At 44.2% G+C, this 27,967-nt stretch overlaps 1 protein-coding gene across 1 annotated transcript; it reads right to left on the bottom strand.

Moving 5' to 3' along the window:
- Nucleotides 1-143: 143 nt before the first annotated feature.
- LOC140995728 (dematin-like) lies at nt 144-27,747 on the bottom strand. Its single transcript, XM_073465804.1, is given in 17 exon segments — nt 144-4,740; nt 5,067-5,096; nt 5,098-5,149; nt 5,928-5,971; nt 6,062-6,120; nt 6,252-6,357; nt 6,451-6,560; nt 7,102-7,254; nt 7,603-7,647; nt 8,583-8,775; nt 8,890-8,934; nt 10,789-10,917; nt 11,012-11,092; nt 12,327-12,361; nt 13,223-13,288; nt 14,563-14,613; nt 27,660-27,747. Coding segments are annotated over 14 exon segments (1,173 nt in total). The 5' UTR covers nt 12,339-12,361; nt 13,223-13,288; nt 14,563-14,613; nt 27,660-27,747; the 3' UTR covers nt 144-4,626.
- Nucleotides 27,748-27,967: the final 220 nt, after the last annotated feature.

Raw genomic sequence — 27,967 nt, 5'->3', positions numbered from 1 at the left:
ACGCTAAGCTAACAACAGGGGAAATATCATACCTGCTATTCATCAGCCTGTTAGCATGCAACCATTAGCATTTAGCTCAAAGCTCAGAGAGCTGCTGGTCTGACGGTCGTCTGCGATCAATAAACGTGCACAGTCGCCTCAAAGCAAATAGAAATGCTCTTTATTGTAACTCATGGTTAATCATTCACGTCACCATTCATCTGTTACATCACCTGCATCCAGATATGAAAACAACAACAACAACAACAATAATCATATTGTCATTCAGTGGTTCAGTATGTACAGCGGCGGGGCGACTTCAGGCGGGAGAGTCACCGCCGACGACTCCGACCTTTGACCTCTCTCCCCTCTGAAGACACGTCGCTTCAGATGTTTAATACCTGTCGTGCACCTGAAGCAGGAAGTGTAACTGCCAGCGTTATTATATAAATCTACGTAATTAAAGGTTAAATAAAAGTATGACATCATCATCATCATGACATCATGCTCGCAGCAGTTACAACATCAGACGCGCTGACGGTGACACGCCTCCATGAAGTCGCCCTGCTTCTCAAAATAATTTGATAAAAAAAAGAAGAAAAACACTTTAAAATATACAAAAAGAAAAAAAAATATCGTGGAACAATCTTTGTGTCATCATGGTGTTAGTCACAGCAACCCACTTCCTGTTTCTAACTACACACAACCAATCAGAACAAAGCGTAAAACCCTCAGTATCATCGAACAGCGTCAGAGTCATTCCTCAAAAAACAAACAGAAAGAAAAATGGAAATCATCTCAACGTAAAGTGACCAATGCTCGCTCACTCAACAAGTCTCACGTCTTCATCCAGTTTTTTTTTCCCAGTCTTTTTTGTTTGTTTCACAGATACAGGAAGCGTGTGGAGTCGAGGCAGACGTGGTGGCGTGTGATGCAGGATGTGGCGGCGGTGATTTTGGCGTGAATTCATTCTGAGCTGCTTGAATTTAAAGGCGCTGCGTCTCTGTGTCTCGTTCACATTTTCACTGTATTCATTTGATTTATTGAAACGTGAAATCCTTCGCATTGCACCTTTAAAGAGTCCGTTCAGGTCAGGATTCAGTTTTAAATCCACACCTGTGTTGCTCTGAATCAGGTGAAGACGTCTGATTCGCTAACAGACTCAGATTTAACTTGTTCGTCGATCAGATGTGACGATGATGATATTTATACTTTAAGGATATATATGTATGTGCGCTAAAGTCGTTACAGATGTCCTGAAGTGTGTGTGTGGTGATGAGGAGGATGTTCATCGGTTCACTTCGATAAAGATCTCCAGTTATTTCCCATCGTTCCTCAGAAGAGTCTCCGTCGTCTTCTTCGATGGTGGAAATGCGTCATTCTGTTTCCTCGACATTCATGTATTGATATAATTTTACATTTTCATTTAGATTTTAATAACAAACATGCCACTTTCTCTATGTAGGTTAAAAAATAGCTGCACATCATTTGGTCACTAAGCAACACTAGCCGACGCTAAATGTCTAAAAACCTGCTTATTGGACAAACCAGAGCTCAGGTGAGCTCCGGTCTGAAGGTTTTCATTGTTCTTCTACACTGCAGGAGTGTGTGTGTGTGTGTGTGCGTGGGTGTGTGTGTGTGTGTGTGTGTGGGTGTGTGTGTGTGGTGTACTGAGATACAAGAGGGCAGTGGCTTCTGCTGTAGGACAAAGAAAAAACCAAAGAGGAGACAGTTTGATCACAGCTGACAGAGCCGAGGAAAGGTTGATTCTGTATTAATGTCATTAAATCTTTGTCCTCTGAGTGTCTGTTACTGTTACACAAAAACATATTAACTTTGGTTTACGACCAAACACCTGCAGAACTAATGACATTCCCATCACCTTTATGTTAAGTGCTAATTAGCAAATGTTAGCATGCAAAGATGCTCAACTAAGAGCATCATAAATAGACATTATAAATAGAGGCGACTTTCATCAAATCCACAATTTGATTTTAAGGTTCTGATTCAATTCAGTTTGCCGTTGTACCGTCAGTGATTCAACAATAAACGACAAGAGAAAGAAATATTTCAGTTTAGCTTGTTACAAAGTTCAGTTTCTGTAATCTGTCCAGAGTGAACCCTCTTCACAAACAAGTCAATAAAGGATCTCTGAAAATGAAAATGAAAACAAACCAACATGTCCGAAGCTGTCAGAGTTTCCTCTGGTACCAGTCAGCTGATCGTCTTCATCACACAGGTGAAGAGTCTGGAAGTGACGATGCAGGCTAACGCTATGATAGCTGCAGGCTAATGCTAAGCTAGTAGGTGGGTGTGAAGAGGAAAAAAAGTTGGACAATCACCAATCCTGCTTTTCATTCCGCTCGATATTTGATTTAAAACTGAAATCGTGACGTCTCCAAATATAAATACTGAACATCAGCATCGTTAGCATTGTCTTTTGGGCATGTTAGCATGCTGCTGTTAGCTTTGCTCAGCACACAGCCTCACAGAGCTGCTAGCATGACTGGAGACTGGTTGATTTAAAAACATGTCACACACAAGCTTCTTAAAGGTTTTCCTTCAAAGGAACTCGATTTCAAACACTTAGAAAGTAGCTTTCCATTAGACGTTAAGACACTGAGGAAGTTAATAAAACAATAAATCATTAAAATAAATGAATTCAGTAGAAGATGAAGTCTTCACATGAGTGTAGCTTGTTTCATTAGCTTCATTAGCTTCTTGGATGTGATGCTCGGCGTCACTGTGATCAAACTGTGTCCTTGATTTTCTTTTAGGTGCTGGGAGAGAAATGTTGTCATTATGACATCATAGCTGGCTTAGCCAATAGGAACGGTCTATCCCTGCAGTCAGCATCTAATCTGTATTGAGAGCTGATCAGAGTCAGCAGGAATGTTGATCTAAAGCTCGACTGCAGCTGGAAGCTCGGTAATAAAATATTTACTTGACTTTGAACGAATCCAGCCTGATGGAAACATCTGCAGCTTCAGACGTCCTCGTCAAACAAACTGTCCGAGTCTCAACATGTCAGTCCAACTAATGTTTCATCTGATATATGGAAAACTTAAATGCCAAAATTAGCGTCAACTCTCCAGTGAGATCAACAGCAGAACTAACTTCATTTCCCAGAATTCCACCACTAAAACCGAACAGCTGAGCTGCACATGTGAAACTTTCACTTCCTGCGGCTCAGAGAAACAAACCCAGAGGACTCGTGTTCGTATCTGGCTGCTCTTTTTTCACAGTTTAAAGTTTTAGACAGATGAGAAGCTGAAAGAGGCGACAGCGAGGCGTCCTCGCGTCGTCCCGGGTCACACCAGAACACTTCATGTGTGGTCCACACTGCTGGAAGTTATAAATCTGAAACATGACTTGCTCTCCTTCAGTTTGCTCGCTGAAAGAAAGCTCGCTATGTAGCTCAGTTGCTAACTGGAGAAAACTTTAATAAACGTCCAGATTTCATCTTTTTGGTGACGCGGCTGAGACGGAGGATCTGCTGCTTCTCTCTGTTCTACGGTGGCTGAGAGAGCTCAAAACACTGCAACTAAAGAAAACACAGGCAAATAAAGAAATCACCTTCACTCATAAAAGACACATCTAGAAAAGTGTTGGAAATTAATTGGTCTGAATGTTTTTCAGTTATTTTCAGCGTTCTTAAAAGCACAATATGTAATTTCTGCCACTAGGGGTCGCTATCAAATCAAAAGATGTTTGCTGAGTGTTGTCGGTGCAGATCCAGACCTCCTGGAGGAACAAACACCCGGACTCACATCAGATTCTGCTCCGATCGACGGGAGCAGAGCTCAGCGTTAGTTTTTAACTTGAGGGATTAAAAAGGTGATTTATCTTCACTCCTGTTGATCAGCCTGACTGCAGCAGTGACCGGAGGTGACCTCCAGGTTCTGTACTGTTGACTGCTGACTGGAGCTGGAGGGGAAATGGACTTTACTTCATGAACGTAACGTTACAGAGAGGAGACAGAGAACCAGAACCAGAACCAGAACCAGAGTCTCTGCCGAGTGCTGACTTCAGTCAGAGCTTCACCTCGACTCTCTAACGTTTTAAAGTTCTCAGACTTCCTTCCTCTCTGACTCTCTCCTGACGTTACAGCGACAGACGACACAACTCAACAACTCATCCAACGAAGGTCGAGTCGTTCTTAGAGATTTTAATGCAGAAATGTTGGATGTGTGTCGTTAAGTTGCAGCGTGTTCAGCTCTGAAACCACCAGAGTGTTTCGTTCTCTGAGCAACATGATGAAGTGCTGGTGTGACCTGCGTCAGAGGAAGTTTGCTCTGCTGTCGAGGATCCGAGGATCAGAGGATCAGAGGATCGTCTCTGTGGGTCCAAACTTTCAGCCTGAGTCTTTGTGCTCGCTCTGTAGTTTCGTTCTCTATTTATTTCCACAGAAAACTACAAACTGACTCTTAAATCAAACAGCAGCTCTGCAGCTGGAGCAGAAAACCTTCACTGTGAATCACGTCAAACCTGAAGCCTGAGACGTCTCACTGAGCGCCTCACTAACAGCGAGCTGCTGGGGTGATGATGGCGGCGGCGGCGGCGGCGGCGGTGCTGATGATGACGTTTTGTTCAGAGTCCGTGATGAGGAAGAGCAGGGGGATTGTGGGGGATGCGGTCCCGGCGGCGTCAGAAGAGACACACTCTCTTCTTCAGGTCGTTCCTCTTCCAGACGGAGAGGCAGTCGAACTCCTCGATGGACATCCCGAAGACACTGAAGAACTCCTGCTGAGAGAGGTGTCTCTGCAGGGGGGAGAGAGGGGGAGAGAGGGGGGGAGAGACAGGGAGGGGGGAGAGAGGGAGAGAGAGAGAGAGAGAGAGAGAGGGAGAGGGAGAGAGAGAGAGAGGGGGAGAGAGGGGGGGAGAGAGAGGGAGGGGGAGAGAGAGAGAGAGGGAGAGGGAGGGGGAGAGGGAGAGGGAGAGAGGGGGAGAGAGAGAGAGAGAGGGGGGGGGGGGGAGAGAGGGGGGAGAGAGAGAGAGAGAGGGAGAGAGGGGGAGGGGGGGGAGAGTTCAGTGATGAATGAAACGTCACTTATTGATCCAGCGGGACGTGAAGCCGACAGTTTTACCTCCAGCCTGGTTCTGTCCACACCGGGGGGGCAGTTTGCTCCGTCCTCTGTGGGTCACCACCAGCGTCTCGTAGGGGGAAAACCTGAAGAGATCAATCAATCAATCAGTCAATCAATCAATCAATCAATCAATCAATGGACGTAGCTACATTTCATGATAACATTAAGTACTTAAAAACAAGCTCAACACACATTAGTTCTGTAATTAAAGGGTCAGTTCATCTAAATGATACATTTTTATACATTTTGAGCTCGAGTTTGCAGTTTAATTGAACAGGAAGTGTCACATGGTTCTGCTGAGGAGACAGTAACGCTGTGAACTGACTTTATGATCCAACATGCTGGGGGAGGGAGTTCCCTCTGTCCATCCTGGAGTCTCCGTTCTGACAAACACACAGTCACATGTCATCAGATCACTGTCAGAAACACAGACTGTTTCAGTATCGATCAGAGAAATGTTGAAAACATGAAGGTGAAGCAGAAAGTACCTGAAGATCTGCAGGACGAGCGAGAGACGAAGAGAGAGAGACAGAAACATGATTACTGACAACCTCACGGAGTCAACGGACAAACTCAGGTACTCGAGTAAATATACTTAGTTACATTCCACCACTGCCAGCAGGTGATGTGAACAATGTGAAATATGTGCACGTTTGTGACTTCATGTGCACATAAACAGCCTCTTTTATATTTTATATTTACTTTTATGGTTTTTCACTGGAAAGCACTGTTTACACATTATAGTTTTTATTACCTATTAATTTAAGATATTATTGAAACCACAGCGCTTAAATATCACGACATTAAAATCCTCAACAGTGTTTAAAATAACAGATTCATCATATGGATGATGTGACGTACCTGCAGGAGTTTTTCTCAGTCGAGCTGAACTCGGCCGACTGCAGCTGAAAACACACAGAAACATCTTCATCATCTTCATCACCGTCATCACTACACTCTGCTGTGATTGGTCGGTTCGGTTCAGCAGGACTCACCCTGGACAGGCCCGTCTTAGAGGACGCTGGGAAACAAACAGACTTGGAGGCGTTGGATCCTGCAGAGGACGCAAAGATCATTTATTATGTTGAGATGCTAAGCTGTGTGTGTGTGTGTGTGTGTGTGTGTGTGTGTGTGTGTGTGCGTGTGTGTGTGTGTGCATGTGTGTGTGTGTGACAGGTGTTTCACCTCCGTGTTGGCTGCGGTCCGGGAGCGAGCGAGTCTTCCTCCTCAGAGGAGCAGCAGATTTATCGAGCTCCTCCTTCAGGATGATTTTTCCCAGATTGGACTGAATCTGAAGAGACGCAGAGACAAAGTTCAGTTCTGATCCAGAAACAGATTTAAATGCAACGCTTGAATCAGCTGATCGGCGTCTCCTCCTCGTCACCTTGTTGAGCTCTTGTTTCTGAAGAACTCGGAGGCCCCACAGCTCATCGTCCAGCTCCCCGTCCTCCTCCTCATCTTCATCCCTCTGACCCTTCTTCCTCCACTCCTTCTCTGCAGGACGGGAGACAAGGACAGAGGAGAGGAGAGGAGAGGAGAGGAGAGGAGAGGAGAGGAGAGGAGACAAGGACAGAGGAGAGGAGAGGAGAGGAGAGGAGAGGAGAGGAGAGGAGAGGAGAGGAGAGGAGAGGAGAGGAGACAAGGAGAGGAAAGGACATGAAATGAGGGCAGGAGGCGAGGACAATGGAGATGAGATGAGATGAGATGAGATGAGATGAGATGAGATGAGATGAGATGAGATGAGATGAGATGAGATGGGAGGGGGAGACAAGGACAGGAAAGAAAACAAGGAAAGGTGAGAAGATGGGACAGGAGAGGAGACGAGGAGAAGAGAGGAAACAAGGACAGAGGAGAGGAGACAAGGGAAGGAGACGTGTAAAAGAGAGGAAAAACGTAGAAAAGACAGAGGAGAGGAAAATTAATCCTCGACCGGAAACATGTTTTTGTTTATTATATACAGTTAAACAAGTCTGTGTGTCTGTGTGTGTGTGTGTGTGTGTGTGTGTGTGTGTGTGTGTGCGCGCTTGGATCGTACCAATCACAGCCAGGGAGGGGGGGCAGGGCCAGTACTCGGTCTCGATCTTGGAGGGCAGGTTCGGGTCCGGAGGCTGAGCTGCTGGAAACTTTGACGACTCGATGATCAGATCCTCGATGTGTTTCCCCTGAGGAACCTGAGAGGACGACACATCTGTACACAACACACACACACACACACACACACACACACACACACACACACACACACACACACACACACAGCATGTTAAAGCTGATTACAGCAGTGAGCTCATGTCTGTGCAGCTGACCCACATTTAGAAGAAGGGAGGAGATGATGACTGAGTTTTACTGTTTGGTTCCTTCAACACTTAGTCTCATTAATATTAACGAGCATCTTATAAAAGTCTTATTACCTGTTAAGAAACATTTACAATTACAACGACTTCAACATAAAGCATTGCCAGATGTTATTTGTCGTTTCTTTAAGCAGAACCGGAGACGGACCGCACAGGATCCGTTACATGCGACTGTAACGCACCTTGTCTGTAGATGGGAGGCTTCTTGTAGATGTTGGAGCCATTTTCTGAAACAAAGAGAAGAAGAAGAGATAAAATGGGGGAAATACAAAAAGAAGAGTTGATATTGGATTACTGATGTTGATATTTTAAATATAGACTCATAACATAAAGAAATATTTGTGATAAAAGTCCCTTAAATTATCTGATTAAAGATTAATTACAGACTGAGTCAATATAAAGCTGTCAGCACCCTCTGGTGGACAAACTGTGTCAACTCAACACACAGTGATATAATGCTGATGTCTGCAATGAGGTGATATCATTCTCTGTAACAAGGAGAGGAGACGAGGAGAGGAGACGAGGAGAGGAGGAGACAATGTGAGGGGAGGAGACAAGGAGAAGAGACAAGGAGAGGAGACGAGGAGAGGAGACAAGGAGAGGAGACGAGGAGAGGAGACAAGGAGAGGAGGAGACAATGTGAGGGGAGGAGACAAGGACAGAGGAAAGGCGACAAAGGCAGATGAAAGGAGACAAGGAGAGGAGACGAGGAGAGGAGACAAGGAGAGGAGACAATGTGAGGGGAGGAGACAAGGAGAGGAGACAAGGAGAGGAGACAAGGAGAGGAGACAATGTGAGGGGAGGAGACAAGGAGAGGAGACAAGGAGAGGAGACAAGGAGAGGAGGAGACAATGTGAAGGGAGGAGACAAGGACAGAGGAAAGGCGACAAAGGCAGATGAAAGGAGACAAGGAGAGGAGACAAGGAGAGGAGGAGACAATGTGAAGGGAGGAGACAAGGACAGAGGAAAGGCGACAAAGGCAGATGAAAGGAAACAAGGAGAGGAGACGAGGAGAGGAGAGGAGACGAGGAGAGGAGAGGAGGAGAGGAGACGAGGAGAGGAGACGAGGAGAGGAGAGGAGACGAGGAGAGGAGACGAGGAGAGGAGACGAGGAGAGGAGAGGAGATGAGGAGAGGAGACGAGGAGAGGAGACGATGGTTACCAGGCCTGTGGAAGTGCAGCATGGTGCTCTTGGTTCCAGAGGAGTGTGTGTGTGGTGTGGTGGGTGTGTGTGGCGTGTTGGGTGTGTGTGGCGTGGACGGTGTGTGTGTGCTGTGTGTTCTGCTGGTCTGGATGGTGGAACCAGGAGAAGAACCTCCAGGAGACCGGTTCTCCAGCCACTCCCTGGACTCCCTCTGAAACACAGAGGAACAGGGTGAAGCTGCTGCGACCTCTGACCTCTGACCTCTGACCTCACCGATGACTCAGCAGGTCACAGTGTGAACTACAGGACGGTGGAGGAGTCTTACCTCCGGGGAGGGAGGAGGAGAGATGGAGCGAGGAGACAAGGACCTCTGAGGAGGAAAGGAAACAAGGAGTTAGTTCAGTCACAGAGAGAAACTTGAGTTCAGACGGTGGACGGAAAACAGACCTCAACATGTTTCCTTTGTTGACATTTAGTGAGTTTATTTTGTTGACTTGTTGGACTCAGTGGTGAACTGGCTGCTTTCACCACCTCAGGAGCTGCAGTGGTATCAGGAGAGAGGACGGCCTCGCTAGCTGGTTAGCATGCTAACTTCAGGAGCAACACTATGGAGAGACGTCTTTGACACGTCAGCACTGTTGTTTCTTCGCTCTGTTCAGGATGTTTGTTCAGTTTTTTTTAAGGTTTTAAAAACTAAAATTCTGGACATATTTTACAGACTGCTCCTTTAAACCTGGAGGCTGGAGGGAAACTGTAAACAAAAGTCAAAGATCTCAACGTGCACAGTCGGCTCAGGGACACGAGCGGCGGGCTTGGTGCCGCTCCAGAGGACAGACTGTGTTTGCTGTGTGAGATTCATTTCTTATCTTTTTACTGAAACGTCAATTTCTGCTGATTTGTTCTGGTTGGATGATTATGAAAGTCTTCAGGAAGGAAACCGTACTGTAGCAGACATTATGTGTCCAACATGAGAGAGGAGGCAGAGTGTTTCTGAGCTGCAAAATAAATTGTGATTTGAACTGTTCGACGGCTGCGGCTGTATTTTTGGTGTTTTGCAGATCCAGGAGGGTCGGGCACAAATAAAAATCAATCATCGTCGTCATGCAACAATTAAATAAAGCTTCAGCATCTTCTCATCAATATTCGTTTGTTTGCTGTCTTTTTAATGTGGTACCTCACCGTTATTTATTTATTTCTATGTGCATTCATGTTGGAAACTAAAATCACTACTGAGACCTGAATGAAGGTTTACTGAGGACGGACAGGTTCTGGATGTTCTGGTCGTGTTCTCCAGATTCAGACAAAAGAAAGCTGCTTTTCTCTTTAAAACACGTCTCAGTGACATCACACTGATGTGGTGTGTAAGTAATCCACATACTGTATGTCGGCTTTAAAGACATGATGATGATCTCTTTGTCTCCTTTTCTTCTTCTCGTTATCACTTCATCCACACACACACACACACACACACACACACACACACACACACACACACACACACACACACACACAGTCTGGGTCTCAGCTGTGGTAACGAGCTGTCGGTCTCTGAGCAGCAGATTGATGTCTCATGTCGCAGTCTGACGCTCAGCTAACCAACCGACAAACTAACCGCCTGTCAGACCAGCCGCAGCCTGCTGTCACATCTGATGCTAAGCTACGCTAACACGTCCTGGACTTCTTTCTGCACCACAGAGAAACTGATATCCATCTGAAACAGCTGATGTTGGACTGTTCAATGATTATTTCCTTTTTACTGTCAACAAATCTCAAACCAACGACGTGTCCGTCTCTAAATCTCTGAAACACTGTGGGCTGAAGGACCATGATGCACCTGGGTGGGCCTGTGGTTTGGTGGGACAGTCTCAGTATGTACATTGCAGTACGCGTGTGAATGGCAGCTGTAAACAATACTGCTCTGACTTTAAAGTTGTATGTCGACAACGTGAAGCTAATGAAGAGTTTCCCTCTGCTATGAATCGCAAACACAGCGGGTCATTGAAGGCACAGCGGGTCATTGAAGGCACGGTGGCGGCTGCAGTCGTTGTTTTTGGTAACGTACTGGTATGACCGAGTGCACGGACCGAAGCTTTGACACTGGCATCTAATTCATGATGAGCGAGCACTTTCCTCCCGCTGCTGCCGTGCAGTAGCTTCATCGAACACACACATGCACACGTGACTGCTGAGATGGTTTGTTGACTAGAAGAAGAATGTGGATCACCTCCAGTGGACTGTAGCTGTAGTGCGGCTGGTAGATCATCAGATCCGGTCTCTCGATGTCCAGGATGGCTTTGTCTTTCGGTAGCGCTGCTAAATCCTTATAGCCGATGACTCCGTCCTCCACTCTGGCCTGAAGGGGGGGATTACAGATTACTGCCTCAAGATTAATCTGAAGGATAATATAACTCGATCTGTGTGTGTGTGTGTGTGTGTGTGTGTCTCACCACGATGGCGGCAGCAGGGGATCCTGGGACGCTGGTCCCTCTCAGCGACAACACGCTCCCTGGAGACGTCTGAGCCAGCTGCTGCTCACACACACACACACACACACACACACACACACACACACACACACACACGCACACACACACACACACACACACAGGTCAGAGGTCAAACACAAACTGATGAGCAGCCAAATGGACGAAGACTTCGGCTGATGAAGGAATCGATGATCATTTAGGTTTTTTCCTCGGGATGATATCATTTATCTGGAGACTCGACGCCTCGCTGAGTCTGAACCTGCGTCTCAACTGATGTTCTGTACTGAAATAAAATCAGGGACTTTTTGTTTTACAAATGGAAATAGAGCCGTTTTGTGACCTCCGGCAGCCACTGTGGTGGTTTGCAGCCGAGCATGAAGCGGTTGGGATCAGGAACAGCTCCTGCAAGTCAGTGCAAAGGAGTTTCATCTCTGGGTCTCGTTCATGAGTGACGGAAAGATGAAGCGTGATATGGACCGGCGGTTTGTGGCGTCAGCTGTACTGCAGGCGTGTAGCCAGACCGTTGTGGTGAAGAGGGAGTTGAGCCAGAAGACAAAGCTCTCCATTTACCAGTCCATCTACGTTTCAACATGCAAGTTTGATCATGAGCTGTGGGCAGTGACTGGAAGAACGAGGTCGCAGAAACAAGCAGCCTAAATGAGTTTCCTCTGTAGGGTGTCTGGGCTGAGCCTCAGAGACAGGATGAGGTCGGAGTAGAGACGCTGCTCCGTCACATCTAAAGGAGCTCAGGTGGTTCAGGTGGACGGGAGGAGATATTTGTGTTGATTCCTGATTACATGTTTTAATATAGTGAATAAAACACAAATATCAAGTTTCAATCAACACAAAATGTAAAATCGGGGAGATTTTAAATGATATTTGTTATCAAAAGCTGAACCGGGAACATTTGTGAATGTAGCCCCTCACGGTGGTGACGGATGATATTTGCTTGATCTTGTCTACGATCTTAACGAGAAGCTGATCGTGTGAACAACTGTGGTTTTGTTGTTGAGTTACTCGTTAAAGGACAAACCATAAGTCTGTGACATGAATCAGCTTTAAAGCGGCCTCAGTCAGCGCTGAGTGGTTTGTTGAGGTGTTTCAGACGGAGTGAAGACGCTCCTCTGATTAAACCTTTGGTGTTAGTCAGGTTTGACTTTCAGCTGCTGAAAACAGAAATCTGAGACAGATTCAGACTCTTGTTCCTTCACAGTCGACCAGCAGAAACAGAAACGACACTTTAAAATGTTCAGTCGGATCAAGAGGAGGTGTTTACCTTGGGCATCATCCTGACTGCTGATTGGTCAGTTCCTGAGAGAGAGACAGACAGAACATGGTATAATATTACAGATGTGACGATATATTCATTATATTACAGAATACTGCAATAAAATCCAATAATAACACAAAAGCAGTCGGTTCAGATCATTTCAATCTGCTGTTTCAAGAAGTGTTTTTTCAGGCTGTTGACAACGACGTTAGCACGACGTTAGCACGACGTTAGCAGTGAGCTACGTCACATAGATGATGTGAACGCAGCACTAGCATACACTGCAAAAAGTTCTGCGCTCACTGAGATTTCACATCTTAAATTTAGAAAAATATCAGATGAATTCTCCTGTTTTAAAAGTTATTCACTTTAGTTTAACAGCGTCGCACTTCGACTGGTATTAAGTCATTGTCCACGTCGTGTTGAGGACGAGTACTAGCCACGCTCGACACAGGAGGGCGGGACAACGTGGAACAGTCCTAGAGACAAAAATAACACTTGATCTCTGCGATGGACACACTGATGTCCGTCTGACACATCGTGAGACACGTGGACAGAAGTCTCAGATGGTTTGATCAGATGTGACTCTCAGACAGCCACAGTCAGTACACAGCGCTCTGCTGCAGCTGCTTTATTGTCCGATGTGACTGACCGACACAAAGGGATTATTCCAGAGTCCACAGCTTTGTCCAGCACACACACACACACACACACACACACACACACACACACACACACACACACACACACACACACACACACACACACACACACAGGTGGATGTCTGGGTAACGTGCGGTCAGTGACGGGAAAATCCCTGCACACACTCACAATGAAATACAGTGTGTGTGTGTGTGTGTGTGTGTGTGTGTGTGTGTGTGTGTGTGTGTGTGTGTTCATACCTCAGGGAGAATAAGGGATCATGTCTGTGTGTGTCTGTCTGTAGGGCCGTCCACCCCGATCAGAACCTGAAACAAACACGACTACTTTAATAAATCTGTGAAGTTAAACCACAAAACACAGCAGACACAAGTTATTTTACAAAAACTCAAATATCTGAGCAGTTTCTCCTCGTTACGATGCTCAGAGATGGTAAATCTCTGTCATATGTGTGTGTGCAGTGTTATTGATCTCTGCTGGTGTCTGCTGTCACTGAATAATTAATATGTTAAAATGTGACTGTTTCACTCTGACTGGGAGCACCGGAGGATTTCTACAATGAATGTTCATTTATTTTTATTTTTAAATATTTAATATTTCTCCACAAAAAGTCTGAATTCTTTGAGCCTATCGAGCAGGTTCAACCTCCACACGTCTCTGTGTCACTGAACTGTTTTTAATTATGATTTTATTATAATGTCAGGAGCAGGCTTTACATCCTGAGTCCCGACAACAAGAGCACTTTGGTTAACGTCAGAGAAAGATCATAGTTTCACTTAAATGATATTAATTGAAGGTATTTTAAAAGCAGCTATCAGCCTCCTTCAGTGTGTGTTTGAGATTCCAGAGAAGAAGAAGAAGAAGAAGAAGAAGAAGAAGCAGATCTGTGTCGGCGTCTGGAGAGAGATCAGTTACAACCTGATCAATACATAACCGATCAGTAAACTGGAGGAGGCAGGTATCAGTTCCTCCTCTCTCCCTCACAATCTGACTCCAGAACTGCTCTTAAAGTGACGACAAGGAGCTTTCAGCTGTTGTTGATTCTAGCGCCTCCTTTGGACAAAAGCGGTCTGACACCAGAACCGGCCGTTTGTTCTGGAGCAGAACTTCTTGTTCCATGTTGTTGACATGTAAGAGTGAAATGTTTCTACCGAGGTGACGTTGGATATCTCTGTGTTTCACTCAATAATCAGAACAAACAGCCATAAAAAACATTTGTGTGTGTGTTTATGAATAAACGTATCAGCCTGTGAATACATGAGATGAGATACATGAGCACAGCCTCAGCAGTGAGATATGGATCGTAACATTTCTTACATTTTTAGACAAAAATGGTGATTAGGGTTTAAGTTTTATAGCGTGAATATGACTTTAAACTTTGAGAGGCAGACGACTGAATGATGTTCAATATAAGACTGAATATATAAGAATATACAAATGAAGAGTCGGGGTTCAGTCAGAGCAAGTTGTCGAGGTAAAGACTGTCACTGTGTGAAACTATCTGATGCAAACATTGAATTAATAAAGATGAAACTGACGTGAAAGCAGAAATTTGTGATCTGAAAAATGAAAATGGACTCACATGTTTACGCTGGAGTTTCTCTCTGCAGCTCAGATCCTTCAGCTCACCGGTCTGATGACAGAAACACAAACAAAACATGTCATCAGTGTTCACTTTCACATATCTGACACTCAGAGGACACCAGAACCAAACAGAACCAAACAGAACCAAACAGCCTCATCCTGCAGAATAAACCGTAACATCAGGTGAGTTCAGAGCTGCTTCAGGTAAAATCAGTGGATATCTGAATGGAGTTCTGCACACAGCCCGAGTCGTTCTCCTCTCGCTTGCTCCGTTTCTATTTTCAGATCCACGTTTTATTTCCAGGAAGTCGACGCTGTTGCTAGGCGACGATGCTGGCAGGAGTTTGATCTGAAAATGAAATCTGCTCCATCGCAAAACACAACATGAAACTGAGAGATGCTCAGGAGGACACCGACGTTCAGGTTTGACTAAATGAGACGATTTGACCGACTGGATCCTTTTTGATGTCGGCTGGACTCACTGAGGCAGCGTTCACTGTGCTGTCGACCTGTAGAGGCCACTTCAGCGTTCAAGTCCTACAAGAAGGCCCAATACTTCTGAAAAATGTAGTTTTTACTTCCATTATTAACATAATAATAAAATATCTTTGTTCCTCTCTGTTAAATAACTGTTAAAGAACTTCTGCTCAAATGTTCCTCACATTTAAAAACAATGCAAACAAGAGCAAACATCTGGATGCACATCAGTTTTTCTAACCATGTAAGTCTTTACTCCTCGGTGTTCCCGGTGTCACACGGTGGTCAGGTCTTCACTACCTGATCTGAGTGCCACATGCACAGGTACGTCTGCTGTCTTGGGGAGAAAGGTACGGCAAGCAGACGTGGACAAACCAGAACTGCAGTAAAAGGGGGAATTTGTTAAGTTAGTTTATGATTATGATTATTTTTTCTCAAATACTTTGTAAAATGCTGTCTAATAAAGAAAACCAGGTACTTAATATATTTTTATTTTTCACCCTTGTACACGTTTGACTTGATAGTGTTTATTTCATGCATATGAATGAGCTGTAAAATGAATAATGTTTCCATGTGATTATTAAATAATCCTTTGTATTTATATGAACAATTAATGTAACACTCGATAAAGATTAAAAAAGAACAAATCAGATGTGTGTTGTTGCCTCTCATGACATGTCACGAGTGAAAGAGGCATAAAATATTATTTATCAAAATTATTAACATAGAAGAATATGCTATGCTACAACAGGTAAAATGTCCAAAGTATTTATTATAAGAAAATGTAATCTTAAACTAATTTCACAAATTTCTTGTGGTTTGTCGAGTCGTGTTGCCGTACCTAGCTGTCCAAGATGGCGGACACGCAGCCACCCAGGACGTTACGGTAGGAACGTGCACAGATTTAATAACAGAACAGCAGAATAGTTCTTCTATATAAATACATGCTGACATCTGGCAGTGACGGGGCGAACACCGGCTGCACCACCGTCCACACCGCCGTCTCACTTTTTAAGGAATCAACAGACAGACGTTAGGAGGCAGCGGGGCCAGCAGCAGAGTCACATTAACCTTTAGCTTTGCAGAGTTAGCAGAGCTGACTGACGAGAAGATGGCGGAGGATTTGTTGTCGAAGCGGGAAAACAAAGCGCCTGTTTGGCAGCATGTCAGATTTAAACTCAGTGATAACAGAGAGCCTGATAACGCTCAGGAGTCGTTACCTCACTGAGAAGATGATTTCATGTTGTCGCCTGCAGCTCTCGTTCGTTTCTCCCTCTGACTGAAAACAACTTCTCCCTGACAGGTTTAAAACCGACCCGCTGTCCACGAGTGAAGACAAGGACCGATGTTTCGCTCTGTGGAGCATTTTGATAAAAGTCAACTTGAGTTTTTAATTTTTTTAAAAACAGAATTGTGTTTTTATTTTAGTTGCACATGAATGCTTAGTTTGACTTTGTGTAAAACATTAAATTAAAAAATATATTATTTTGCAGCTGGATTATATCATATTTTTGACATTGATCGCGACCGGAAGGAGTTTCGGAGGGAAACAGAACCAAAGTCGGGCCACTTCTGGTGGGCCTAATTTCTTTACTGTGTCATGAATCACACTTATGATGTTTGTGAATTAAAAAGATAATTGTTCAAGTCAATAAAGTGTCAGTTTGTTGTAGAAAAGGTCGTAACGGAGATGAACATCACAATAAATCTGTCCATATTGACAACTGCAGTTCTGGTTCTGGTTCAGTTCTGTGAGCTGCTGATGTACAGGAGCAGCTCGACAGTGTTTCAGTGAGGAGACGACGTCACTAACGACACTGATGGCTGTGTTGTCTTTATAATGACGTCACAGTCATCAGTCTCTCTGCATCACTACCAGACAAAGATTTGATCAATAAGGTCCACGAGGGGAACCGGAAGGGGCGTGGCTTCAGCTCCCAGGAGACCCCTCCCCCTCCAGCACACCTGTAGTGTTTCTACGGTTACACACTTCACCTGCTGCCTCTGGTCAGCGCACTGCTGTAATAACACTGAATATACAGACGACTGAAACAGTGTTCAGGTCCTCGTTCAGCAGATCTGTCAGTCTGCCGGGACGGGAGATAACTCAGAGGAATGCTGGGAGATATCTGAAGGTTGCTAGGTTACCACACCCAGCTGTCCAATCAGCTGGCAGGAATGTGGGAGAGACAAAGAGAGAGAGATGCTGCACTAAAATAGACCTCCCACCATCAGACCACCCCAACACTGAGAGAGTGTGTGTCCATGTAACACACACACACACACACACACACACACACACACACACTCTGCAGGGCACAGTCTCAGGTAAACCCCGCCCGGCTGCTACGCTTGGGGGTATAAATCAAAGTTCCTCCTCTGATGACTTTTGATGATGATTTTTTTGGTGAATCCACCTCGTTATGGAGTTCCTACATTTCCCAGAATTCCTTTCAGCAGCTCAGAGTGAAGGTACTCCAGCTTGCTGCTGCTGGTGTGTAGGAGGAGAAGTGTGAGTCTCACTCCTGACCGCAAAAACACAAAGTGTTTTCAAAATGGAGCCAAAATGAAGACAAACAGCAGGATGAGCCTGAAGGACACAGCTGTAACATTTTATACTTTATCTCTATTTTATGGATGTTGTTTAAAAAGTTTTGATACCAGAGCAAAGAAAACTTTTAATAAATGAAAAAAATATGGTTTCAATCAGGAAATATCTGATCAGAGAACAAGACAACGAGCTACAGACAGCCTTCAGTCACCAGCCATTTACTGTACACAGTGGAGTACTTATGGAGTATTTATTCTCATTAAAGTAAAAATACTCCATTACAAGCACTGAAAATAAGTAAAAGTATGTAAGTGAATCGTGGAGTATACTCTCAGATTCTTACTGCTGATGCATGAACGTGTCATTAAGAAACATTTTACCAGTGAGGAAATGTAACTAAGTAACTCAACTACTGTACTTAAACACAATTTTGAGGTACTTCGATTTTCTGTAACTGCAGTAACTGCAGTTGCCTTGAAGTATAAAATAAGTACCCTCAGAAGTGTACTTAAGTACAGTACTTGAGTAGATTTACTTGAGTTGAAGTTAAACTCACTGACCAAAACTGTAATGAGCAGTGATGGAATGTAACTAAGTACATTTACTCAAGTAAGTTATCATGAAAATATATGTATCACTTACTTTTACTCTCCAATGGCAGGAGTACATACTTGAGTAAATATACTTATTTACTTTCCCTGGCTGGCAGCAGCAGAGGGACGTTCACTGACTGGTTCGTCTGTCTTCTTCTCTTTGTGTTTGAAGACGTAAATTATCTCTGAGGAGGTCGTTAGTGACGGTCACTGCTTCTGAAAACACACTGAGGTCCTGAGAACGTGCAGACATTACACTCTGATTTACAACATCTGACACACACACACACACACGCACACACACACACACACACACACACACACACACACACACACACACACACACACTTCTTGTTCATATAAACTTTTGTGAACTAAAATTTTACATGAGACATTTTCACGAGTAATCGTCTTTTTCACATGTGAAATTTACGTTTTTACATGTGGATTACATACATTTGTACATAATTTGCTTTTTTCACGTGTAAACGTGCACTGACTGTTGTTTTTGTTGTTTTGTGGTTGACTAAAAACATTCTGTTCACCAGATGATTTGTGTCCCTGAACGCACCAACAAGCACAGTCGTCAGATCAGTCCTGCGGCTCGAGGCAGAAAACTGAACTAACATCTTTAACATCATTTCTAGTTTCATTAATGTTACATTTTCTCTCCAGTTTCCATGTTCAGATAAAAAGCAGCAGCATCCTGCTGGGCTTCACGCCGTCGGTCTCATCAGAGCGTTTGTCGAGTCGTGATGCAGTAAAATGTAAAACATGTTGATGCCTGAAGCTGTAAGTGGGTCACAGACTGAAATCTGCTGAGTCACATTCACAGCTCTCACTGATTCGACTCAACCTCTGCTGAACCGCCGACTTCATCTTCATCAACTGAAACGTTTTTATATTTACTGCTGAGAAGATTAGACGAAGAGGACGAAGACAGATGAAGAGCTGGATATGTTACAGAGCGCCGCCTCCAGAAAACTGCAGAAAATGAATATTAACACGTGACTCTGACATGATAAAACCCTGACACGCAGATCCTGCCTGCGTCCTGTTTTCCAATGATTGCAGATGAATTTCTGATTCCTTCGCTCCTTAAACACTCTGATCCGTGTTGTTAGAGTACCCGTTCATCCTGCAGCAGGACGATGAGCCCAAACACACCTCACAGCTCTGACGACTACCTGAAGACCAAAGAGGACCGAGGAGTCCCGACTGTCCTGGACTCTCCTCCACAGTCACCTGACCTCAACCCCATTCAACATTTATGGGGGCACTTGAAGGCTGAGAGCCAGTCAGAAGCCATGCCGGGTTACCATGAGTCAGCAGGTTTTACACTCACTAGTGGAGTCCATGCAGCTCGAGTCATTAAAGCAGAAGAGGGACATTCAGGGACGTTTACAAGACAAGATTACACTTTTCACTAACACTGTGAAGTGTGTGTTATGAATTGATGTTATAAATGTGTTTCTTTGGCTCTGATGCAGCATGTAATCTGTAAAGTAACTAGTAACTAAAGTTATAGAGCTTTATTTTACAGGTCAGCCATTTCCGAATAATTTAAAATCAAAGATGTTTCCTGGAAAGAGTTGTGTAACGTGGTGCTGATGGATTATACTAATATGGATATGGATGGATGATCACCAGGACAGACCTGTAATATGAAGGATCATCTCATGTGGTTCTGTTGCTATCAGTGGCTCGATGCTAATAAGCTAACATGCTAACCATTCAGACCAAACTTCATTTACTTTTCGCTCATTTTTCACTTTGACCTGTTTGGTTTCGTTCAGACTCAGTTACAGAAAATCACAAGACGCAACAGTTACAGTGTGTGTGTGTGTGTGTGTGTGTGTGTGTGTGTGTGTGTGTGTGTGTGTGTGTGTGTTGGCAGGTTTTTATCTCAGCTCACAGGCGTGTGACCACACCCAGCTGAGCACCGTCATTGGCTGACTCGGGTGACATCACAGCGCCTGTGTAACGTCTTTAAGATGTTTGTGAAGTTTTGATTGACGACGTCTCCTTCCATGTGCCCTCATCTTCCTCCTTTCCTTCTTCTTTTTTACTCCTCCTTTCCTTTCCTAGCTATCTTTCCTTCCTTAGTTCCCTTCCTCCCAAGTGTCTCCCTTCCTCCCATACTCCCTCACCTTTTCCCTGCCTCATTTTTTCCTCTCCTACCTCCTTATTTCTTTTCCTCCATCATTCCTTTTCTACCTCCTTCTTTCCTTATCGGTGTCCTTCTTCCTGTATGCGTCTTCTTTTCTTAACCAAATCCTTCTTTCCTTTCCTAGCTACCTTCTCCTTTACCTCCAGAGTTCCCTTTCTTCTTCTTTCCTCTCCAGTGTCTTCCTTCCTTCCATACTCCCTAACCCTTTCCCAACCTTTCCTAACACCCTTCCTCCTTCCACATTTCCTTCTCAACTCTCTTTTCCTTTATCTCCTTTCCTGAGCCTAACCATTCCTATCTCCTCCTTTCCTTCCCAATGTCCCCTCTTCAAACTTACTTTTTCCTTTCCTACTTCCTTACCATAGTCACTCTTTCCCTCCTTGTTTCCTTATTTCCTTCCCAACATCCTCCTTCCTTCCATACTGTCTCATTTCCTCCTTCTTATTGTTGCCTTTCAAAGCTTCCTCATTCCTTCTTTCCTTCCCTACCTCAACATCATGCCCCCTCCCAGCTTCCCTCCATACATCCTTCTTTCCTACCTCCTCCTTTCCTTGCATCCTTCCTTCTTTCCTCTCCAATGACCCCCTCCTTTCAAATGTATAGTTGCTTTCATGGCATAATCCCTCTTTCCTTCCTTGTTTCCTTCTTTCTTCATTTGTTTCCTGTCCTTCACTGTGTCCTTCTCTCCTTCCTATTGTTTCCTCACCAAGCTTCCTCATTCCTTCTTACCTTCCCTACTGTCCTTCCTTCCTAACTTCCTTGTTTTATTGTAATTGTCTTTGCTTTTATGTAAGTCCTTTGTTTCAAATGCATGACGTGTGTTATAAAAATAAAGTTTATGATTGTAAAAGTTGATCAGTATCTTCCTCATTCCTCTCAGCGTCTCCTTCTTTCCTTAAGCAATCAGAGTCCAGCAGTGTGTCGGGAACACACCTGTGCCGTGTGCTCAGCTGAAGTTATCTGGACGTTTGGTCACGTGACGGCGGCTCAGTGTGTCAGACGGACGACTTTGTGAACGTCCTGCTCTGATGTCCGAGGACAGAGGAAGGAAGGTGTTGTTCTGATTGAAGCTCTTCCGTCTGTCCTATCAGCAAACACACTCAACTTAAAATTCCTGCAGAGCTGACGGCAGCCTGAACGCCTGCAGCCAAACAACACACACACACACAGAAACACACACACAGCAGCAGTGGCTGCGTCCATGGCCTCATTCCTGCAGCATCAACACCCCCCGCCCCCCGGCCCCCCCGGCCCCCTGCTGCTCTCAGAGATAAGAGCCGAGGCCTCCGTCTGCTGCAGCAACATTACACCAGTTATTAAAGGAACATTCAGCTTTTTACAACCTGAGGATTAAAGACAACACAACCAGAAACCAGCTGCACACTTCCTCTGGACACCAGGGAGTGAGGAGGGAAGGATGTAGGGAAGGAAAGAAGGAATGAGATCATCTGAAACACTGAACCCCTAAAGCAGCAGACCTCACCTCATTTATAACTTGAATTATTGATCTGATATGTGAGATCAGCTGATGTTTTATCAGAGAAGAGGTCTCACTCTGTTGGACTACAGAAACCCTCTGGTTCTGCAGTGGTGTCACGGAGTGGAGCCTCTCCCCTCACAGATGATCTTTAGTGGAGTTCAGACACAAACTGACATATTTTACCTTCGTTCTCTCATTTACTCACAGAGGGAACATCAATTAGTAACAGCTGATACGAGCCGGAGGAACTGCTCCCTGAACGTTTTCTCCTCTGAGACTTGATGTAAAGAAAAGAGATGAGGATTCATTAACAGATTGTGAATCTGTGCATTTTGCCAACCTCTCTGTGAGAACAGTGCTGTGACATCAGCAGCAGATTCAGTAAAGATCAGCTTTATTTCAGTTGATACTGATCCAATAAAATATGCCCCGTCAGTATCAGGACATCTCAACCAGTGGATCAGGAGGTCGAGCAGTCGTCCACTGAACAGTAATGAGGCTCATTGGTCCGATCCACGGCTCCAGCTGCTGAGAAGAGGTGAGGAAGTAACAAAGTACAAATACTCACTGTACTTCAGGTGTCTGTACTGTACTTCAGTACGTGTCTCAGGTATCTGTACTGTACCCGAGTATCTCTGAGACTTTCCCTCTCTACATCTGAACACAAACATCTGAACTTTCTCCTCCTCACAGCTTCAAACAGCCTCGTTACTTTAGTTTGATGAATTTGAGGTGAATTATGGATTATTGTTATTTGGCGTCATCGCACGCCGCCTTCCCAACATCACCAGACTGATGTAAGAAGACGTAAGAAGACGTAAACAGACAGAGAGGGAGGCTGAATGGGGAGAAAAGGCGTGTTAGTGTCTCGTATCTGCAGAGAGTTTCTTATTTTCTCTCTTTGTTGCTGCTCGGGACGCTTTACCAACCCAACATGTGGCTGTTTGACGTCCTGGGAATGAGACTCAACAATCAACTATCTTTGTGGTGCGTTCAGGAACAGCTGGGACAAATCCTACTGACTCTACCTTTAACTTTAATAGTCTTTGAATTATATTAATATGACGTGAGCTTCAGTAGCTTTGACCACAAATGTCCTTCAGAGGGAGACTTTTTACTCTGATACTCTGAGTACATTTCAGAGCCTGTACTCTATTACTTTTACTGGAGTAAAGAAGCTGAGTCAGTACTTCTACTTTTACCAGAGTCTGTTTGTACACAAGTATCTGAACGTCTCCTGGAGGACAGGCTGTGAGGACTGTTGACCCGTCTGAGTACAGCCCTGCAGTAAACAGTCTGTCAGAAGACCAGCAGGACCACCATGTTATTGATCATATTATAAATCTTCTACGTCACTCATTGTCACTTCAAGATGCCAAAATAACTCAGTTTTCCAACAGCTAGAACAAGTTGTTGTTTTTTATAGGATCATTAAAGGTTTTTAAAATCTAAATCTGCAGAGACGCAGCTGTCAGATAATAGTGGAGTAACAACACAATATTTACCTTGAAGTATAAAGCAGCACTGACTCAAGTACTCGTATTTAAAAGTAATACTCGACTAGATTTACTCGAGTAACCCCCGGAGAGCCAGGCTCAGTTAAACCTTCACTCTGAGCTGTAGTCAGGGATTCAAACCAGCACCTGAGCTCCTGCGTCTATTTCTGCTGCAGTCGAGTCTCAGTGGACAAAGTTTCTGTTGTGTAACAGGAGTGAAGATGACTCATGTGTCCAGAAATAGAGGAGAGCGCCCACGCAGCGCTGAGACGTTCAGGGACTGTACGAGAACGCGTCGCCAAAAACCCAAACTGTGAATGTTTGAAACAGAAGGAAGCGTCAGTGACGAGCAGAGAGAAGCTCTGTGAACCCCTGAAGCCTCCTCAGCTGTTCAGGTACTGAAACTCTCAAACTGATGAAGACTGAACAAGAAAGTTTACAATTATGACCAGTTAAAAATACACAATACATTATGATTATTATCATTTTTAGTATTAGTATGATTTTTTTCACTCCACCTGTTTTGTATTTTTTTTATATTTATATAATTTTTTTCTCTTTTCAGTGTTTTATGTTCCTATAAAGCAAATTTAATAAAAAGTCAACAACAAAATGAAATACACAACGTAAACAGAGGTGGAGGACGTGTTCAGGTCTTCTACTGCAGTAAAAGTACAAAAAGCAGATTGTGAAAATACTCAAGTAAAAGTACTCCCCTGTGATGGCTCGACTATTACTAACTACAATAGTTGATAATTAATATTCTCATTGATTAATTTACTGATTTTGTTTGTTTGAGCTCTACTTGTATAAACAAAACATCATATTTCATGAAATCTTCATTTGTAAAGTAACTAAAGCTGCCAGATAAAGTAGCATTAAAAGGAAAGATTCAAGTACAAGTACCTTAAATTTGTTCTTCAGTACAGTACTCTTCTGCTTTATAAAGTAATAAATTGGTGTTTTACCTGCTGTAGTATTTTGTATCTCTGCTGTTGAACATGTTAAAAATGACTCAAATCTATTCGTAAATATATTTTATTTTTCTATATCTGTGTAACTTTTTGCAGCGTTAGCAGCCTGGAGAGGCTCCACATGCTGCTGCTTAATGGCCGTACACTGTAAAAAACTCGTAACTTCAGAAATAATGTTTTTTTATTCAGTAGATGAAACTGAGGAGCCCAGTCGGAGGAGAAAAGAACGGACATTTTGAATAACGTTTAACATACATTTTAAAATATTTTAAAAATATAAAAATCTAGAAGAATCTCCGGTCTAAAACTTTATTACATATTTTTTTAATATACATTTTTAAACACGCACAACCTCAGTTATACTTGTGCCAAGATCAAATTATAAATAGATAAGCTCAAATATGTAGCTAACTCAATGAATGAGTATAATAATAATCACGTTGCGTTTAAGTGATTTCGTTTGTTTAACAAATATCAAACTGTGCAGCCCGAATAATGTAATGTGTGTAATATCATTTACATTAAATATGAATAAAATATCGAGGATTATCCAGATAACATGACTCATAAATCCAAACTAATAACAGCACTCGTCTGTCATTTTGAGCCTGATTATCTTATAGCAGTGTTTGATCATATTTAAAAGTAATTTCATTGTTTAAATATCTTTAATTAAACATGAAAAAACAAACAAAATCAACAAGATCTGATGTAAAATTCAGGCTAAAAACTGAATTTTAAAAACAGAAAAGTACTGTGTTTCATGAGATCTATTCTCTGTTGATTTACAGTATTTACTGACAGAATATTACAGGTTTGTGTTGTTGTCATTTTTTACAGTGTAGGACCATGTGTCGAGTTATTATGGAGATAGTTTGTTTTTTTTAAATGAGGCTGAAATTTTGTGTTAAATGGAAAATAAAATCCTCAGTATGAAGAGATTTAACTGCAGCAGTCTGTCACACACACACACACACACACACACACACACACACACACACAGCAGGTTCTTTCTAGCTCCCACAGGACAGTAAACCCATTATTCACAGCTCCAGCAGGTTCAACAGGACACGAGTCATCAGAGCCTGTTATACTCCACATTATGTACCGTTCACACAGGCCCGGTCCATTCACACGTCTCAGAGGTCACATGTCTCTGTGACCTCTGACCTCTGGCCTCCAGATCCAGGACAAGACAGTTAAAAAGCTCATAAGAGACGTTTTAAAACTGAAATATTTAACATCTCATCCATCAGCAGAGACTGTTGTTCACTGTTACCATGACGACGCCTCTCTCCCACACAGAACCGAACCAGCTCGGCCCGCCAACCTGAGCCGACTGAAGCATTTGGATTCATCCGCTCTGCTGTTCTCTCCTGTCAGTCAACACTCAGGTGTTTACAGGTGAGGCTACGAGCTAAATGCTAACACCAGCTCACAGTGACAACGCCAACATGCTGATTAAATGTTTACAATGTTCTCCCGCTCACTTTAGCGTGTTAGCGTACAGTGCTAACATTAGCTAGTTAGCAGTGAACACAAAGTCCAGTTGGACACATGAACATGTTGACCTGATGATGGCGCTAGATTAAGAGCCAGAGGCAATCCATCACAGAGCTGTCGACATATTTAAGTCTATTTTTTATTTAGCCGTAGTTTAGACGGCTAATCTCATTCTCTCTGGAGCTAGCTGCTGTTAGCACGGCTACAAACTTTAAAGGAACAGTTCCCCCAAAAATGTCAAACTCAGTCATCGTCTCCTCCTGATGATATAAAGTCTATAAGTTACAGCAGACGAGCTGCATGGAGACATCTGATGTTTGAATCATCTCCAGCTGCTTCAGCTGTTCAGCAGAACGCTGCAACTCTGTTTTACTGTGAAGCTCCAGAAATGTTCTGTGGACTACGAGACTTCACCTGACTTTATATCATCAGGAGGAGATGATGGCTGAGCCTGACTTTATATCATCAGGAGGAGATGATGACTTCACCTGACTTTATATCATCAGGAGGAGATGATGGCTGAGCCTGACTTTATATCATCAGGAGATGATGATGGCTGAGCCTGACTTTATATCATCAGGAGGAGATGATGGCTGAGCCTGACTTTATATCATCAGGAGGAGATGATGACTGAGCCTGACTTTATATCATCAGGAGGAGATGATGGCTGAGCCTGACTTTATATCATCAGGAGGAGATGATGGCTGAGCCTGACTTTATATCATCAGGAGGAGATGATGACTGAGCCTGACTTTATATCATCAGGAGGAGATGATGACTGAGCCTGACTTTATATCATCAGGAGGAGATGATGGCTGAGCCTGACTTTATATCATCAGGAGGAGATGATGGCTGAGCCTGACTTTATATCATCGGGAGGAGATGATGGCTGAGCCTGACTTTATATCATCAGGAGGAGATGATGGCTGAGCCTGACTTTATATCAGCATTTCATTTTTGGGGTGAACTGTTCCTTTAATGTAGTTAAAGCCTGATCAGATAACATAATGTCAGCACTGCAGACAGACAGACAGACAGATAGATGGATAGATAGATGGATGATTACAGGATAGTATTACAGGTATTACAGGTATCATGATGTGAAATTAAAGGAGCATTTCAGAGATATTCTGGGACATCACGGGGAGGATTTGAGAGTGGAGGCCGGCCGGCAGATGTTGTGGCGCTGGGTGAGGGGGGGGAGGGGGGGTGTTACATAAAACATCCTCCCCTTCTTAATCCATCCTCCATCCCTCCACCCGTCCTCTCCTCCGCGGCGTGCTCACTCTCAGCGCCTCTTACATAACTTCACAGCATCACACAGTAACTCAGTCACACCTGATCACACCTCCGTAACCTGCTGGTGACACGTGCGTGTGTGTTTGCGGGGATGTGGACAGGAGGGAGGGGGGGCCGCCGGAGCCGCTCTGCCCCGCAGCGGCGCACCGCAGACCGGCGTGTCACAGCGCCGGCTCCCCCGGACAAGGTCGAGCACAGGCGGGGAGAGCCGGGCCAGAGTCCCGCTACAAACTGCGACATTTTATTCCGACAGCATCGTTTCAGCAGCTCCTCCTGTCACATCTCTGTGTATTTAACGCAAACTTCACTTCGCACTTTGGCTGAACATTAACACACGAACATCTCCTGTAATAATATAATATAATATTTAATATGACGTGTGTGATATTTAACACACACGTATGAACAGATCGGGACACGCAGGCTGATATAAACCTGATCAGGCTGTAATATTCCTATAATCTCACAGTCACAGTGTTTTTACAGCTGAGGGCTGTTAGCGGCCACTCAGCAGCAGAAACCCGCAGCAGGGCGGCGGAAGGCGGCTCTTACCTGCGTGTTGGTGCCGGTGTGTGTCAGAAACATCCAGCAGCTCCGTCATCAACTGTCCTCACTGCGCTCAGCCCCAAATATAGTCCCGGTGTGTGTGTGTGTGTGTGTGTCTGTGTGTGTGTGTGTGTGTGTGATAGCGGCAGTGTGCCTCTCTCTCTCTCTCCCTCTCTCTCTCTCTCTCTCTCTCCCTCTCTCTCCCTCTCTCTCTCTCTCTCTCCCTCTCTCCCTCTCTCTCCCTCTCTCTCTCCCTCTCTCTCTCTCCCTCTCTCTCTCTCTCTCTCTCTCTCTCTCTGGACCAGTCCATTTGC

This window comes from Pagrus major, chromosome 5, assembly GCF_040436345.1.
Source record: "Pagrus major chromosome 5, Pma_NU_1.0".
Lineage (NCBI taxonomy): Eukaryota > Metazoa > Chordata > Actinopteri > Spariformes > Sparidae > Pagrus > Pagrus major.
This window is presented reverse-complemented; position numbering and strand designations above follow the sequence as displayed.